At 40.7% G+C, this 16851-nt stretch overlaps 1 protein-coding gene across 2 annotated transcripts in view; it reads left to right on the top strand.

The window, feature by feature from the left end:
* Positions 1 to 16851, top strand: part of XPO4 (exportin 4) — a 104215-nt gene that overhangs the window by 15254 nt on the left and 72110 nt on the right. For both annotated transcript variants that reach the window (XR_009516759.1, XM_059995599.1), the window contains exons 3-4: positions 4687 to 4828; positions 9003 to 9141. Coding sequence is in view for 1 of the 2 variants with exons in the window: in XM_059995599.1 (XP_059851582.1) it covers positions 4687 to 4828; positions 9003 to 9141 (281 nt within the window). In the remaining variant the exon portion in view is untranslated. The remainder of the gene's footprint in view (positions 1 to 4686; positions 4829 to 9002; positions 9142 to 16851) is intronic.

Genomic DNA, 16851 nt, shown 5'->3' with positions numbered 1-16851 from the left:
CCTAAAATGAAGCATTGATTTTTAAGTCTTGTAAAAAATGTTTTGTGAGTACCTTATGTCTGACATATGTATGGAAGTGATCTCTTTCCTTTAAAAATTATCACAGAAGTCATAACTTATTCAGAGATGGCATTTTCTCTGCCTCTTAGGTATTTTTCAATAATAGTTAAGAGAGATTTCATTGGTTATTGTTATTTTATAATCTGATAATTGTTGGCTGTTTTTCTTAATTGGAGCCACTTTTTTTGTAACCCATATTGAAGGCTTAGAAAAGGAGGCTATTTGAGTTGTCCATGACCACAGAATTGGTTAGTTGAGTGTTAGAAACTAAACTATCTGACCTTTTATCCTTGTGCTTTTAGGAAGACTAATCCGTAGCCACCAGCACTCTGGTTTCTGGATGGAAACAGCCTGCCATTCCAGCTCTGTGTGCAGAGTGCTCTCCAGCTCAGGGCTGGGGCGAGGACTGTGGGGCTCAGTGGGCAGGGCCGGGCACCAGGGTGCCTGCGGCCTGGAAGCAGCTTGAGGAAGTCACTTCACCTCTCAGGCCCTTTTTTCATCTGTGAAATGGGCATAATGATGTCGTTTGCCTTAAATGGACTTGACTGTCTTAAAGTCGTAGTGAGGTGCAGATGTAGTAACATATGAAAGCACTTTGTGAACAGTCATGTAAATGTCATTGCCCTGTTACTTCATTTCAGATGGCCTTTGAAAAATGCTCTGTCCTCTGCACGGAGCTAGCATCGGCGGTAAAGGCGGCCTTGTCTCCTTCAGGAGTTAGGTCTTACATTAGAGAAGCAGTTTAATAACCACCTTTAATTCTAAATGAGGCGGGGATTTTTGTTTTTCGGGTTTTTTTGAGTAGTCTGTTTTTATACTCGGTTGAATTTGCTTCTGGCACTAAGGAAATTTGTTATCTTGTGGAGAATAACTCAGTGTTAAATTAAAAGAAGCAAAACTAAACATCATTAAGAATTTAAGGGAGCCTTACTTCATCCTTACTGCCTTGAAACTGCTGAGCATTAATAGATGTAGAAACCTCAGATGATCTGAGTCTGGCTCTTGTGGCTGTGCCCTCGCTGCATAAACAGGGTCCCAGCGGTGTTTCATCTGACTTCCGACTGACTGTGACTCAGTTGTCCTTCTGTGCTAGCTGGAAATACCCGATCTAAGTGATAAGTATGTTATTAGAGTGTATTTGTTTATACCACTCTTTCCTTTTTAGAGTATGTATATTTTATGAAGAACTATTGCTTTGTTATGATGTGAGCTTGTTTTAGAATACTTTTGTTTTCCTGATAAAAATTTCTAAAGAATAGTATTGCTAGTTCCAGCCGCGCTATTGGAAGCAGTTTGGGTTTTGAGACATTAACTGTTTAAAAGGTTGGGTGCATGTGTAATAAGCATAATCATTAATGTACTGCAGAGCCTTGTGTTACATTAATGTTTACATCTAAACTTCACAGAAAATCTTAACTCCTTACTCAGTTGCCACCAGCCCAGAAAGGTTAATTCCTCTAAGAAGACTTCTCATGCACGTGGCAGTCGATCGCAATCCAGAATTTTCACATTCTTATTTCGGGATTATAAGTCATTTTTATAGAATGTCTGGGTGATAGATTCTAATGAAGGGGAGACTTTCTCTTGGATGCTTCCCTTTTCTGGCCTCTTAAAATTCTTCCTTCCCACTTCTAACTTAAGTTTTATTATGTTTCTCATTTTATCTCATTTCTTTCTCGTCTTATTCTTTTGTTTTCACTGTAGTTTTAATTTCTTTGCTCTTTTCTGTGTGTTTGTGTGCGTGCGTGCGTGTGCATGTTGCATGCTTGTGCGTTTTGTTAGAAGAGCACTTTCAGACCTCTTGGCCTCAGAAGTCTTTGGCACTTAGGAATTTACCAGTTTTATAGGGTCAGGTGTTCCTTCAAAAAACCTGTGAATTCTGCTCTTGTTAAAGAAATACCCCCAGACCTTGAGGGGTCGGTCCAGCACTTCTGGAGCTAACTTAGCAGCTTCCTTTTGCCCTTTTCTCAGGGAGAAAAGGATTTCTTTCGTTTCTTATCTTGGAGGTAGCCGAGACAAAACAGAACGAGCCTGAGACTTATTCCATTACTGTTGGTGTGCTTGTGTGTGTCACTGTGCAGCTTACGTTGCCTCTGCTTTGGACAGGAGCCCCAGGGCCGGAGAGGGGAGCGTAGTTGCCGGAAGCCAGAACGCAGTGCTCTTCCTCTTGGCCCTTACTTTCACTCTCGCTTTAGTCTTCCTGGCTCGAATTCAGATGGCCGACAAGATGTGTGTGAATTTTATTTACGTAATTATTATTAAAGAGTTACTGTGGTAGGAAGTGAAAGCTTCCTGCTAAAGTGGCTTAAACTAAACTGTCGTCTAAACAGTGTCCTAGTCAGTGGGAAATCATCCCTAAGAGTATTAGAATTCTAGATGAACTGTGAGTTCTGCACAAGGACCTTGCAATTTGGAGCATCTTTCCAGCAGGAAGCAAGAATAAGGCTCCTGTGTGTGTCAAGTCCTCATCCTCCACTGGCAGGCTTCCGGAGCTCCGGCGAGCATCTTCTGCACATTTCTGTTGTGTTTAAGTGCAGTCTATGAAGGCCAATGGCAGTTTTTATGAGGAAGTGTAATTTATTAGGTTAGGAAAACTTTTAATTTTGGAATCTGGCTTCTTTTTTTCAGATTCCTCCATTCTTAGAGACAGTTTCTTATAGGAATAGTAATTTAGAGATCTTCATTGATACCAGACAGAGAAATCTAAGGAAAAGAGGTATCTTGAAAACTTCTGAATGTGATTTACTTTCTGTAATTGTACCCCTACTGACCCTTGCAAAAAAGGGGAGGGGGCAGAAAAAAGCTAGGCTGTAAGCACAGGGAGTTAGACAGGAGCGTGTTTCCTTGCTCACGAGAAGCAGGAGTATGTGCTGGGCCTTGTCTAGTTGGCACCTGCGCTTAGGGCAAGGCGCGTGTCACCAGAGGACACCACCCAGCCACGCGGGCTGCAGTTTCCTCTCACAGTCAAGTGCAGGGATCGGATTAGATGATCTTCGGAGTTCTATTTCTAAAATTCTATGAGTCCCTACAATTTTGCTTCCTTGTTAAAATCCATGGTTAAGAATTTCAGGTCCTTAAAATGTTTACGATTTCAGTAGAAAGTACAGATAGGCAAACAACCATCATTTTCTTTCAAGAAGAGGTTTATAATAAGAGATGATTTGAATTACCTTTATGAGGCAGTACCATATTTCTCCTTAGTGAGCAAAATAGATAGAACTGGTTTCTGTTTCCAGTCCTCTTTGAATAAAACACTTTTTGTTTTTCTCCTGGAACTTTAAACACATCTTTTTATAATAGGTTTACATTTTTGGAAGCTGTTGCTTTATTTATTCATTATATTTTAAGGTTTCTAAATTTTTGTGAGTTCTGATTACCATCTCAATTAGAATTCATGTTAAGATGGCATGGACTAATCAAACTTAAAAAAAAATAAAGGTCCAGATTGGTTCCTCTTACTAGTTTTAATATGTTCAAAACTCCCGTGCTGCAGTCTAGTGTGATAGGAATCGATGTAGGCATACCTTTTCTCGCACGTTTTTATAGAAAATTGTGTCAAGATCACTTGTAATATTTTTAAATGATCTGTGCTTGAAATGGAGAGAAAATGATGTGCCTGCCTGTATCTTCATACTCTTCTGAGAAGTTCTTGAAGGTGTTATTCTGTGCCTAGAGGTATTTCTCGGGCTTCCAGGCACTCCTGTCTAGTGATCTTGGCAAATACCCAGGAGTTGAATCAGACTCTGCATGGGTTTCGCATGATGGTTATTTTGTAGAGCTTCAAAAAATTTCTGCTTTTTCTTGACTTCATTTTGACTGTTTCTCCCTTTTGATAATGCTATTTGGAAACTGATTGTAGTGGTATTGCTGAATTAAAGAAAAAATAGAAAATTAATGTAAAATATTTCTTCAGTATGTTAATTTTCTATTTTTTTCCCCTCCTGATTCAGTTCTTAGTTCGGATACTGTAACTTGCTAGTTAAAGCTGGATCTTTCTGAGTGTAGCTTTGGGATTTTACTCAGTTTGATCAGTATTGCAATCAGAAAATGCACAAGAACTTCTCACCTTGTGTAAATGTGATCCCCCCCCCCTTTTTTTTTAACATTTTGAGAAAATGAACATGATTGTGTTTATTTCTGAACTTGCTATTGGAGATGGGCCATCCTGCTGAAAGCTTAATTAATTACTGAACAAACATATTTTGACAGCATGGCTCCTCGCAGATAGTAATGTTCAAAGACTAGTTTATTAGATACTTTTCTGATACAAAGTTCTGTTTTGCACAGGGTGAGAATCTCTTAGGAAATTTTCTGATTGCTTTATATTTTTATTTTATTTTTTTTAAAGCTGTGTTATTTTTTAGTTCTTCATGCTTTGGAAGTAACAGTTGAAGAGAGGTGAGGAAAGTTTGTGAAAATTGTGATCGGTGATTAGCTGCCACCTGCCTGAGGTGTCTTCTGAGAGGAACTAACCTCTTTGTGGTGCTAGAGCAAAGGTCACTGGATAAAAAAGGAACAGGTAACCATCTCATTCCTTGTCTGAAAGTTCTCTTTAAAATTAAGAAATGCAGAATGTTCAGGGGAAGGTGAGCTGCTGTTTGAAGAAAGTGTCTGTTTCCTCCTTAGAAACGAGTAAGGTAGACTACGTCCTCTTTCAAGCTGCCACAGCCGTCATGGAGGCCGTTGTCCGCGAGTGGATCCTCCTGGAGAGAGGGAGCGTCGAGTCACTGCGCACATTCCTCTTAACCTACGTCTTACAGAGGCCTCAGTAAGTGCGCAGGGGAGGCGCCGCCAGACGCTTCCCTGAGCCATCCTTTGGGATGCTTTTTCCTTTACTTTTTAATGATTGACATTTATGGTTAAGCTCTTTGTGGGCTTGTATTTTAAAAACCCACACACGATTGTAGGTTGTTTGGGGACTTAATGAAAGAATACTTTTTAATTTAAGCTTGTGTCACTGGGTTTTTTTTTTTTGAAGAGATTGTGCTTCGATGTTAGGGTTTTTTGTTGTTGTTTAGTTCCGGGATTTTGGTTATAAATAAAAGTTAATCTTTGACTCTGTCGAAAATCCTTTATACTTAACTTGATCTTCTTTTGGTTCTTGGTATGTATTATAAGACGTAAGTGAGTAGCCAGGAGGGTGAGCGGAGATCAGGCACCATTATCAAACCAAACGTTACATGTATATATATGTGTCGATACATAGAAACGTGCATTGAAAAGGTTGTAGAAGAAAAAGTACCAGATTCTTTAATGATTTTTTTTGGATAGGGGATCAGATTTGAGGAATGGGATGAAAGTGAATTTTCTTTTTATATTATACACGTATTGTTTAAAAAATTTACAAGATTGTATGTATTCATTGCTTGTATGATTTAAAAACAAATGAGGAAAACTATTAGCCGTACAACTTTGGGAGAAATTCATTTACTCTGTATCTTTTTTTTTAAAGTCCCCTTAATTCCAAGTTGTCTTCTAAGACGAGGCAGCGTACATTGTATGTATGCAGTTTGTGCCGTTGAATACTTTTTTCATAGATACTTAGTTTCACACTCAGTGAAGAAAATGTTACATAATCAGAAATGCTGGCAATTCGGAATGTTGATTGACGGCAATAAAGATGCATAAAACTTTCGAGCGTGCTGTCATACCTTTGTTCCTGCTGACTTCACTGACAGCCTCTGAGTTCATAATATTTAATAATAATTACTGGCATGACTTTTGCACTCAGTACTAAGTGCTAATAAGTGCTTCACATATCGAAAAATGTATGAGAGGAAAAAACCAAGTGTTACTTAGCCTATTAGCATTACAGGTTTAATGGACAGCGTGTTCCAGGGATGAGCAGGTATACATATCTCTGAGTGAGGGTGTGGCTTATTTTTTCTGATTTTAACAGAATAAGGAAAACTTGCCCCCATTTCAAACCTTTCTCTTCTCCTTCATGCTGGTTTTCTTCCTTTATTTACATTTTAATCCGTTGTTTAATGAACCCTTTTGGGTGGATACCAACTTGCCCTGGAGCTGCTGATTTATCACAGCCCCACCTCCACCCCCCACTGAGCTCGGCCGGTTTCAGCTGTGTTTATGCATGTCATCTCTTGTGTCATCCAGAATCATCTCACTGTAATAATTTTGATTCAGGAGTTATTTTAGAGTTGATTGTAGGGTTCCACATTGAAATAGTTCACTTATATATTGTCTCCCAAACTCTTTCTTTTTTTTGCTGTGCAGCTTGTGGGATCTCAGTTCCCCCACTAGGGACTGAACCTGGGCCATGGTACTGAAAGCCCAGAATCCTAACTACTAGGCCACAGAGAACTCCCCCAAACTCTTATTTTGGAAAAAAGAAAAAAAAAGTTTTCAGCCAAGTTGAAAGAGTAGTACTGGGAATAGTACTGGGAACACTCACGTGCCCTCTCCCTAGTAGAGGCTCAGCCAGCATTCAGTGATACTACATCCCTGAAGACTGCAGCATGTCTCTTCTAAGAGATCATCTCAATACTCCTGATATAATTGCTATATTTATATTATTTAATATAATTCTGACCTCATATTTTGATATTCCCAATGTTCTGGAAAATGCTGTTTATATCCTTTTCCTCCTTTATAGGTTACTTTTTTGATCCAGGGTTTAGCCTCAGATTACATGTTGTATTTAGTTGTTGTGTCTCCTTTTTTTTTTTTTTTTTTTTTTTTTTTTTTTTTTTTTTTGCGGTACGCGGGCCTCTCACTGCTGTGGCCTCTCCCATGGCTCACGGGCCCAGCCGCTCCGCGGCATGTGGGATCTTCCCAGACCGGGGCACGAACCCGTGTCCCCTGCATCGGCAGGCGGACTCTGAACCACTGGGCCACCAGGGAAGCCCTGTGTCTCTTTTAATCTAGAATAATTCTGCCTTTTTTTTGTCTTTCATGACACAGACATTTTAATCTTGTAGAATGTCCGATGAATGGATTAGAGTCAAGTTAAAACTTTTGGTGCTCTGCATGGGTAGAATGCTACAATACTGTAGAATACAGTATTCTATACTGTAGAATACTAAGTACGTAATGTTCTCTACTTCCCATTGCATGCATGGAAGTTTTCCTTTTCTATTTTTCCCTCCTAATTGTGATTAAAATTTGCACAGAGTGAAATGCAGGGTACACTTTTTAATTTTTATTTATTTTATTTTTTGGCCACACTGCATGACATGTGGAATCTAGTTTCCTGACCAGGGATCAAACCCACACCCCCTGCATTGGAAGTGCAGAGTCTTAACCACTGGGCCACCAGGGCACACTTTTTTAAAGGCAGTATGGCATAGTGGTTGAGAAAGGGGCTGTGAGTCCCCCTCTGCCACTTAACTCCATGACCGTGGGCAAATTATTTAACCTCTCTGTGCATTAATTTTCTGATTATTAAATGGAGTGAATAACAGTACTGATAGTACTTTACTAAAAAGATTGTGAGGATTAAGTGTACTAATTTTTGTGAAGTTAGTTTATATAAAGACAGGTCATAGGCACTCAATAAATGTTGGGTATTATTATTTATTTTCCTAGTAATTTATAATTTTTGCCAGTAACAATGTTTAAAGCTAGCTTTATGTACATTTCTAGTAGCAGTCAGTGTGTTTGAAACTATCGTGTCCCCTCAAAAGTACGAATATTCCCTTTGGTCAAGTCACACTCTTGCACACAGTAGGATCTTTGCTTTTATTCACTTAGTGAATGCTTCAAGTCTGTTTTGAAGGAATACTTTTCGTTCTTGACAGAGCGAGACACGTTCGTTCGTTTGTATGAATGTCTGGTGAGTGCATGTTATGCAGCAGGCGGCGTGCTTCTCTGTGGGACTACAGCAGCATGCTCGGCGCGGCGCGCTTCGTGTTGTGTGAAGTGTGAGGGAGCCCTTCTGTGTACTGACCAGCCACGCGCAGAGAGTGGCATTTACAGGCCAGGAACTGAAAGAGGTTTGGTGTAGCTGTGGTCATGAGAGTGCGTGGAGGGGCTGCGATGAGAGGGGAGCAGATCCCTGGCCATGAAGGGCCCTAATTAGAAGTGGGTGGCCATATCGTTTATGTCCAAATGGGGACACCTTTCAGAGTAAAAGAAAGCACTATTCATCATTGTTCTGGACAGCGGGTAAATTGGGAGTACCCCAGGAAGGCTGGGATGGGACCCACTGCTTATAAGCCGTGTTAGGGAATTTGGGTTTTATCCCAAGGGCATGTGGTGGTTGTATCTGTACGGCATTCTAGAGGCTGGATTATAGTTTAGGATTATGTTTTCTGAGCCTTCTTTTTAAGAAACCGTTGTGAAAAGGCAGTTAAATCCGTGTGCCCTTGTGGCCCAATGGCCCTTTGTAGGATGTCTCCATCTGAGGTGGGTGCTTCTGCCACCAGACTGAGGGACAGATATGAACATTAGATATGAACATTTACAAAGGTTTAGAAGAGCGTGTATGTTTCCATAATGTTGTATCTTGGCTAGCTAGCATGTTGCCTTTCCATGTTAAAGGGAATGGATCTAAGATGATACTGCTGGTTGGAGATGGAGATTAGGTCCGAATGTGGCTCTTAACTGGTAGAATGTTCATCTGGCTTAGTGAACTGATAACACCACCCGGAGCTGCTGACACTCACGTAGCGCTTAGTGTGCACGGGGTGCAGTGTTAAGAATATGTAATTCTTGTGACAGCCCTGTTACTGTTATCCCCATTTGACATGTGAGAAAACTGAGGCTCTGAGTGTGAACGGTCTTGCCCAGGGTCACATAGCCAGTAATAACTGGAGTGTGGATTGGAACCCAGGTCTCTGGCTGTGGAGTCAGCGCATAACCAGGAGCACGCTACCTCAGATGTGAGCCGTGCTGTCAGCAGCTGCAGGCACAGTGAGAAATTGGGGAGTATTTTTATATTGGATTTGTGTAAAAGTTTTCACAATGATTTTTATGTTTTACAGCCTCCAAAAGTATGTTCGGGAACAGATTCTATTAGCAGTAGCAGTAATTGTAAAACGAGGATCATTAGATAAATCAATTGACTGCAAAAGCATTTTTCATGAAGTCAGCCAGTTGATAAGTAGTGGCAACCCCACTGTGGTAAGTGTGCTAACTATTCGTAAATACTTAAAAGTTTTATTTTGTATTACGCAAATACCGTTATAGCAACAGTAATGGATATCTACATAAAAGAAAAAAGGCACAGTCTAAGAAATCAAGCAATTTCCATTTGTTCATGTTTTCCTCTAGTCCGTTTTTTACATGTGTACGTACTGTAGATACAGTATACTTTGCTTTTTCATTTCATTGTTTTTATGTTGCCAGTGTTCATAGTCATCATAAGTTCATAAACCTCGTATGGTTTTCGTAATCCTGTTTAATGGTGTCAAATATTACAAGCTAATGTACCATAATATTCTTAACCATTTCCCTTCTGTTGAACATTTCCCCCTATTTTTAATAAACCTTTGACAAGTACTAGTGATAATGGAAATGTGAATAAAATATAAAATGATATCTGACATAAAAATTCTTAAATGTTGCAATACTAATAGGCCAAGGTATGCCATGACTACCAGGTGTGACTGTCAGCTTCCTGAGTTTTCTGGGAAGCCTGGTTGGTTTTTCCCCTCTCCATCTCCTGTCTGCCTGTGAGAACCGGTCAGCTGGGAGGGGGACGGGTTGTGGCCGCCCCGTCAGAGGCCAGAGGAGCTGGAGCTGGTGTTACTGATCAGCTGTGGTTGTTGGCTGGAGCCATTGACTTCTATCAGCTGGGTGAGATGTAACTCGTGTTGAGTTGGGGTTGGCAATACCTAGCTCTTCTTTTTTTTTTTTTTCTTTTTTCATTGAATTACAGTTGATTTACAGTGTTGTGCCAGTCTTGGCTCTTCTGATTCTCAGGTATTAAATCTTTAAATATTTTGGGTAGTCTATTCACTTTCCCAGTTTCTTTAATCATTTGAAAGATATCTGTGAGGCTGTACCCCTTACGATTCTGTATGGTTGGTGTCTTCAGTGGGCCCTCGGCGTGTGGTGTGATTTTAGGTTGTTTGTGGTGTGAGTTAGGGTGCTGTGGTCATTTTAGGAGGACCGCGCGCACCGTCCCTTCCCTTTCACAGTGTCTGGGTCTCTCCTCGCCACACAGACGTGTGCTCACCTTCCCGCTCCTGCTGTCTGCCCTCCACTCTGCTGGGAGTGACCCAGCAGGGTCTCCACCGAAGGAATAAATGAGCAAGTTGTCAGGATTTCCTGTATCTACCCTAGGTATTTTTTGTTTTTCCTTTGGAATTTTCCTTATCAACTTTATTGAGGAGTAATTTACATACATTACTGCGTCCATTGAAAATATACACTTCAGTGAGTTGTGACAGTTCTGTGTACCAGTGAACAGTCACACAATCAAGATACAGAATGTTTCTATCTGTGTTTTCATTATTGATTGTGTAGATATTGTGTTCTATGTCATTTTTGTGGCAGGTTTCTTCCGAGAGTAGTGCTGTCCAGTAGAACCTTCTGTGTTGATGCAGTTTTCAGTATCTTTCCTCTCCAATGTGTGGGACCGCACTAGCCATATGCTGATTTTGAGTGTTTAAAATGTGACTTGTGTGACCAAGGAACTGAATTTTTAATTTTATATAATCTTAATTAAATTTTATTTGAATTCAGATAGCCACATGTCGCTAATGGCAACCATATTGGACCATGTAGTCTAGAGACTTTAATATCTAAAGGTCTAATTTTATGTTCTTAACACTTAATCTTAGTATTCTAAAATTTAATTGTTTATCTAAAACTAACAACTTCGAAGATGTGCATGTTTGAATCATTACTTTTTTTTTTTTTTTTTTTGCGGTACACGGGCCTCTCACTGCTGTGGCCTCTCCTGTTAAGGAGCATAGGCTCCGGACGCGCAGGCTCAGCGGCCATGGCTCACGGGCCCAGCTGCTCCGCGGCATGTGGGATCTTCCCAGACCGTGGCACGAACCCGTGTCCCCTGCATTGGCAGGCGGACTCTCAACCACTGCGCCACCAGGGAAGCCCAATCATTACGTTTTATGAGTTATTTTGGCTTTGTTTTATATAGCGAGGAGCTCTGTTGAAAATAGTCCCCAGATAAGATTCCATTTACAATGTTTTGAGGTGAAAATGATTGGGAAGCTACTTTTTACTAATAATAACCTATATGCTCTCAAAATTCTCTCTATTGGTAGACATAGTCTCCCATTTCTGATGAAGAGCTTTGCTCTCGAGATACTGATGCTTCAGGGCTGCCCACATTCATTGTGTCAGTACATCCGTAGTCTTACATTTCCGTGGATTTCTGTTAGCATTTCCTGCCTAACTAATGGCCGTGTGTGCAGTCCAACGGGGACGTCACTGTTGGTCAAGGGAAAATCAAGTGGTGGTCTGACTAGCCAGAACTCGTAGGGAAAAGGCTTGGAACGGAGGCTGCTACTCGGAAATATTATCCCAGCCCCTACTGCTCTAAATCAAGTTACTCTTCATCATTTTGGCTCTCTTCGTAATGTGTCAGGTGACACATTGTTTCACTTGACAATCTGCAGTGAAGGAGTCCAGCTCATTGGATTGACCAGGATTTAAACTTTAGGAACTTAAGCAGCAACTCTGGGATCTCTGCTTTTATGATTGTAGTTGGGTGATCATGTTGACTGGGGTTTCAGTATTAAGGTAGGATTTCTACAGTCTGTTCTCACCCCCACGAGTAGCTTCTTGGCAGCCGGATGCCGAAGGATCCGGAGCCCTGGCCCCTCAGGAATGAGCACACACTCGGGAATTGTGTTCTCCGCTTCCTCTCCCCTGGGTAATTTGACCCACCATAAAAAGTAGGCCCACTGCAACCTGGCAATTGGTTTTTTTGAGCCACTGAAATAACTGATGTTCTGAGAATGATTGGAACAGATGTAGCTGTCTAGTTAGAGAGGATTTTGCTCTGTTCACAGTACATACACTTTGAGGGGAGTGGATAAATTTAATATCCTCGTGAAATATTCCAAAGCAGGAAGAGTTTTTTAAAGTTGAATTTCTGCTAACAGGGTTGAGAACTTCTGTAGCGGTAAGAAGTCAGTAGCGGGGGGTAGAATTTAATTTCAAGATTGCTGGATGAATTTATTTTGGTGACCACACTGAAAACACAACTCAGAAAGCATTCCTGCGTTTATATGGCAAGTTCAGAATTCCTGCCTGGAGCCATTCCTGCTCATTCAGCAGGTCTAAAAAATGAGGTTAGAGGTTACAGACCAGTAAAACATTTTAATCTATCTTCCTCTCTGTCTTCTTCTCAGACTGTTAAGAATTTGTGGGAGCGCTTCAAGAATTTACTTAAGATTTTCTTAGTCTCAGAGACATGAATAGCAGTGGGAGAGAGGTTTAAAACTTTGATAAGAAAGTAAAATGGTAAAATCAGAATATTGATACAATGTTGGCTAGAAACTTTCTTTATAAAGGTGATTTTAAGAGATATTTGAAAGGAAGAGATAACTGACTCTGGTTTTTTTTTGGATGAAAGAAAGGGTTGACCTCATGAATTATTAAGTTAGGTGACTAACTTTACCCTTGCACATCTTCTAGAATGATGCTTCCAATCAACCCTAATTGACTGGGAACTGTATGTAGTCTGGCTTTCCTGCTTGCTTTCTAAGAGTGTATTTTTTGGTCCAGCATCATGCTAGTCAAGTATGCATGTTTAAATGAGTTTAGGGGCAGGATAACATGATACAACACAGATTTTGATTTTGGATTTACACTTAGGTTCAAATCCTAGCTCTGCCATTTACTACCTACTTAACTTGAAAAATTGTTTAACTTCTCTAGGTGGTGATTTACTAATATGTGGAATAAATGTGGTAATATCCAGGCCCAGAAGAGGAAAGACAATATTAAGTGCATTTAGTAAGCATTCAGTGAATGTTTGTTTTATGTCCCTAGTTAGTGGTTTCACAGCCCTTTGTTTATAGAATCTTAGGACATGAACTGTCATCTCTTTCTATCAAATAATATTTCAAGTGTTGAAAATCAGAAGAAAGTATTTATACTATTATCCATGGACGGAAACTAATTGAGTATTTAAAAAATATATAACCAACGTATTAGCTTTCCTTTAAATGCTCTGAGAAGTATCTTATGGTCTTTGTTCTCTGTAGATATTTATGAGTTAAACGATTTCCTGTGGAGATTGTATTTTGTAGCCCCATTCAGTTTTCTGTGTATCGTGATGTCCTCTCAGAGGGACAGTGCTCGTGCGGCTCTTACGTTCTGTGCTGTCTGCTCCAGTTTGTGCACAGGCTGTCCTCCCTCTGTGGCTGCTTCACCTTGCTTTGCAGTGGTGTTAGACCTCAGAGGGATACATACAGAGGCTTCACTTCCCAAAGAAAGTGGTCAAATTTTTAATTTTAATTAGCATTTAAGCTAAATTTTTAACCTATTGCATGTTTGTTTTAGTTCCTTTGAAAGAAGTAGGCCTATTTAAGTCACTTTTAAAGCTGTTGAACGCATCATTTAAGTCTCCTTTCTTCCTCTTTGCCATGCTAGAGAGAAGAGGGTGAGAAATTCCCCGTGTGCTGCAGTGCTGCCCCGGACGTGATAGCAACTTAATCTCTCTTATCACAAGTCTCATTGATGTTTGCTTAGAGGAGCAGCTGGAAGTCTGCTTTATGTATGGCAACCTTTCATAAAGTTTATTCTTGGTAATAAAGCTCCTGGGGTAAGAGCCAGGCTATTATAAGAGACAGTCCTCTCTCTGAACAAGAGTATTTTATTTTGTCAGCTGGAGTTAGTGTTTGAGTATCTTGTTCTTGTGACAGTAGGCTGGAGAGTAAGGCAAACTGTCTCTGAAGGGTGTTTTTCCACTGTCATGAAATTAGTGTCTTTTACTGGAAATGAGAATTCTGCTGAAAGATTTTTAATGCGAAGACAGCAGTTACTTCAGTTGTTAGCCAGTGAATTAACTTGTGATTTTTTAGTACTTCAGTGAAAGAAAACATATTAGACTCTTTCATAACCTCGAGACCTCATTGAATTTCTTCTACTTGTTTTACATATTTAACTTTTCTCTTTGAAATTCATCAGTAGGGAAAAAAAATAGGGAGCACATCATTTATTCATTTTCTGCCTTCCCTTGTGTTAATGTCGTGTCAGGCACAGAGGCAAACATTGGTTTATTAATCCAGGTGATGTTTAGTGAGTATGCACTCTATTGCTCTAGTGATGCTTTAGTTTAGTATATATTTTTTTTAATGGATAACTTATTTTGTGATTTTAATTTGGTGGATTGCAGATAACAGTCAAGAAGAACTAAGACGCCAAAACAGGTTTTTTCTGTGTTTTTTTTTTTTGCGGTACGCGGGCCTCTCACTGTTGTGGCCTCTCCCTCTGCGGAGCGCAGGCTCAGTGGCCATGGCTCAGGGGCCCAGCCTCTCCGCGGCACGTGGGATCTTCCCGGACCCGGCCACGAACCCGTGTCCCCTGCATTGGCAGGCGGACTCTCAACCACTGCGCCACCAGGGAAGCCCCCGAAATAGGTTATTTTTTATGATAAGGATGAGAATACTGTTGCCGCTTCACCTTATATCTTATCAGAACCTGCTACATTTACATAGTACTTTTTGTTGCGTTATCTGATTTGAAGGTTAGGACAATCGTGTGAATTCTGCAGTGTGCAGGGTAATAGCCCTTTTCATAGATAAGAAAATCGAGGCTCAGGTAGATGAAGTGGTTTGCTCTCAGTTACTTGAAGTGGTAAATCTTGGACTCTCAGAGCGCAGATTTTCTGACTTCTTTTTCTGCACTATTGAAAGAGACTGCAGAGTGTTGTTACTCAGAATTTATTGGGAGATAGTTGTGATAACGATTATTGTTTGGTTTCTGACTTACTGAAAATGAAAGCTGTCACTTTGGGACTGCTTGTTAGTGCTGGTCCAGTGGCCAGCAGCAGCGAGTGACAGGCACAGACAGAGTGATTGGGCAGAGCGGTGGGCAGACGCGCATCGGGGCTTGGGGCTCTGCCCCCAAGTGTCGTAGGCTGGGAGCCCTGCCCTGTGTGTTTCAGCAGAGTCCAGGTGCTCTCCTTGTCACCACGTCATGTAATCATTGCCTTAGAAATGATTCTCTTGGAAAATTTTACATGAAGGAAGTTTCATTAAAAGTGTTTGCTTGCTACATTTGGAAAATTAAGATACTACCTGAATTCTTCATGATCCTGGAGAAGCATTGCCACGTGAGCCGCTTGGAAGTCTAAGATTTGTACTAATGGTACTCTATACTGGCTTCATCCCTGTTAACTTCAGTGTTACAACCCCATATATGCTGCTTACTAGTCAGTCCGTCACCTTTCAGCTGGTTTCATTGAGACTCACCTCTCTGCAGTACCCACCACAGGTTTTGTCTCCGACCCTCTGAAGTATTGGCATCACCATCTCTAGTACAGAAATAAGATCCAGCCCTGCCTGAGGCAGAGGCAGCCCTGGAGGCACTGGTCCGTCGGGGGAGGGAGGGGGGTCAAGAGGTAACACACTCGGGGTGACCCCTGACACCTAGAGTGTGAAGCAGGCAGACGGAACGTCCACAAGGGTAAGGACGACAAGAACTTGTGGGTGCCTTTCCCCCGCTTCCTTCCTCCGTTTCTCTGTCCCGAGAAGGAGCTTCCCTAGCTGTCTCAGTGCCCCTGCTCCGCAAGTCACTTTATGTTAGTGAGATTTAATTGATAAATGGTTGTGGAAACGAATAAACGTATCGGGTAATGCGTCTTAGACACACGGTGTGTGCTTGATTCCTCTGTGAATAGGGAGAAGTGCTTTGCTGATCTGTGCAGAGTGCTTTGCTCTTTTAATGTACAATCAGTGCTTCCTATTCATCATTCTCCAGGAATTTCTTAATTAGCACCTCTGAGCCACAGTAGTATAATCTTTTTTTTTTTTTTTTTTTGGCCACACCATGCGGCATGTGGGATCCTAGTTCCCCCACCAGGGATCGAACCCGGGCCCTGACAGTGAAAGTGCCAAGTCCTAACCATTGGGCCGCCAGGGATTTCCCTATAATTAATGTTTATGATGCTAATCTCAAATCCTTTCAGGGCTTCCAGGTTAAGGAGCAATTAAACTGTTTGGTTGTCTTTTAATGATGAAAATATCTTACTGAATTTTAGTTCTTATAAAGCTGGTAATTTTAGGTGGGTCAAGGCCAGGACATTTGACTTCTGGCATTACCACAAACCATGCTGCATAATTTATTTTTATGTATTTCTTAAGTCTTTGAGTGGTAAATTTGGTAAGGAGACACTTGTTTTGGAAAATTTGTCCTTTTATTTCATAAGTGGAAAGTGGAAAAAGTAGAATACAAAACAGTACATTGGGTTAATAGTAATGGTATTGTAATAAATAATGTATAACTGCATTTCAAAATTGGAAAGCTGTAAACAAATATTACAGTAGTAACCTATGGATGGTTATTTTTGTAGGAAGAAAAAGTTATTTAAAAACAAAATATTCTTATGTTCAACAAGCTAATTCCACAATAAGAATGTGTTTTGTTCATACTTATGCACTAAGAACACACTTTCTTTTATGGGTGAATTTGTACTTCATTGTCGTGAAGTTTGTAGCTGTGGTGGGATGTCTTTATTGCTACATCTCAAAAGCAGTCCCATCCCACCGAGGGCTCCTTGTTTGTCTGCTGAGGCTTTTACTTTTAAAAACTCTTCCTTTTCCTAAGTAGTAACCTCAAAAAGCTTGTCCCTTTTCACTGCTCCTGCCCTTTTCTGCGCTCACTGACCACAAACATATGCTTGTAATCCTA

This window comes from Delphinus delphis, chromosome 18, assembly GCF_949987515.2.
Source record: "Delphinus delphis chromosome 18, mDelDel1.2, whole genome shotgun sequence".
NCBI lineage: Eukaryota > Metazoa > Chordata > Mammalia > Artiodactyla > Delphinidae > Delphinus > Delphinus delphis.
This window is presented reverse-complemented; position numbering and strand designations above follow the sequence as displayed.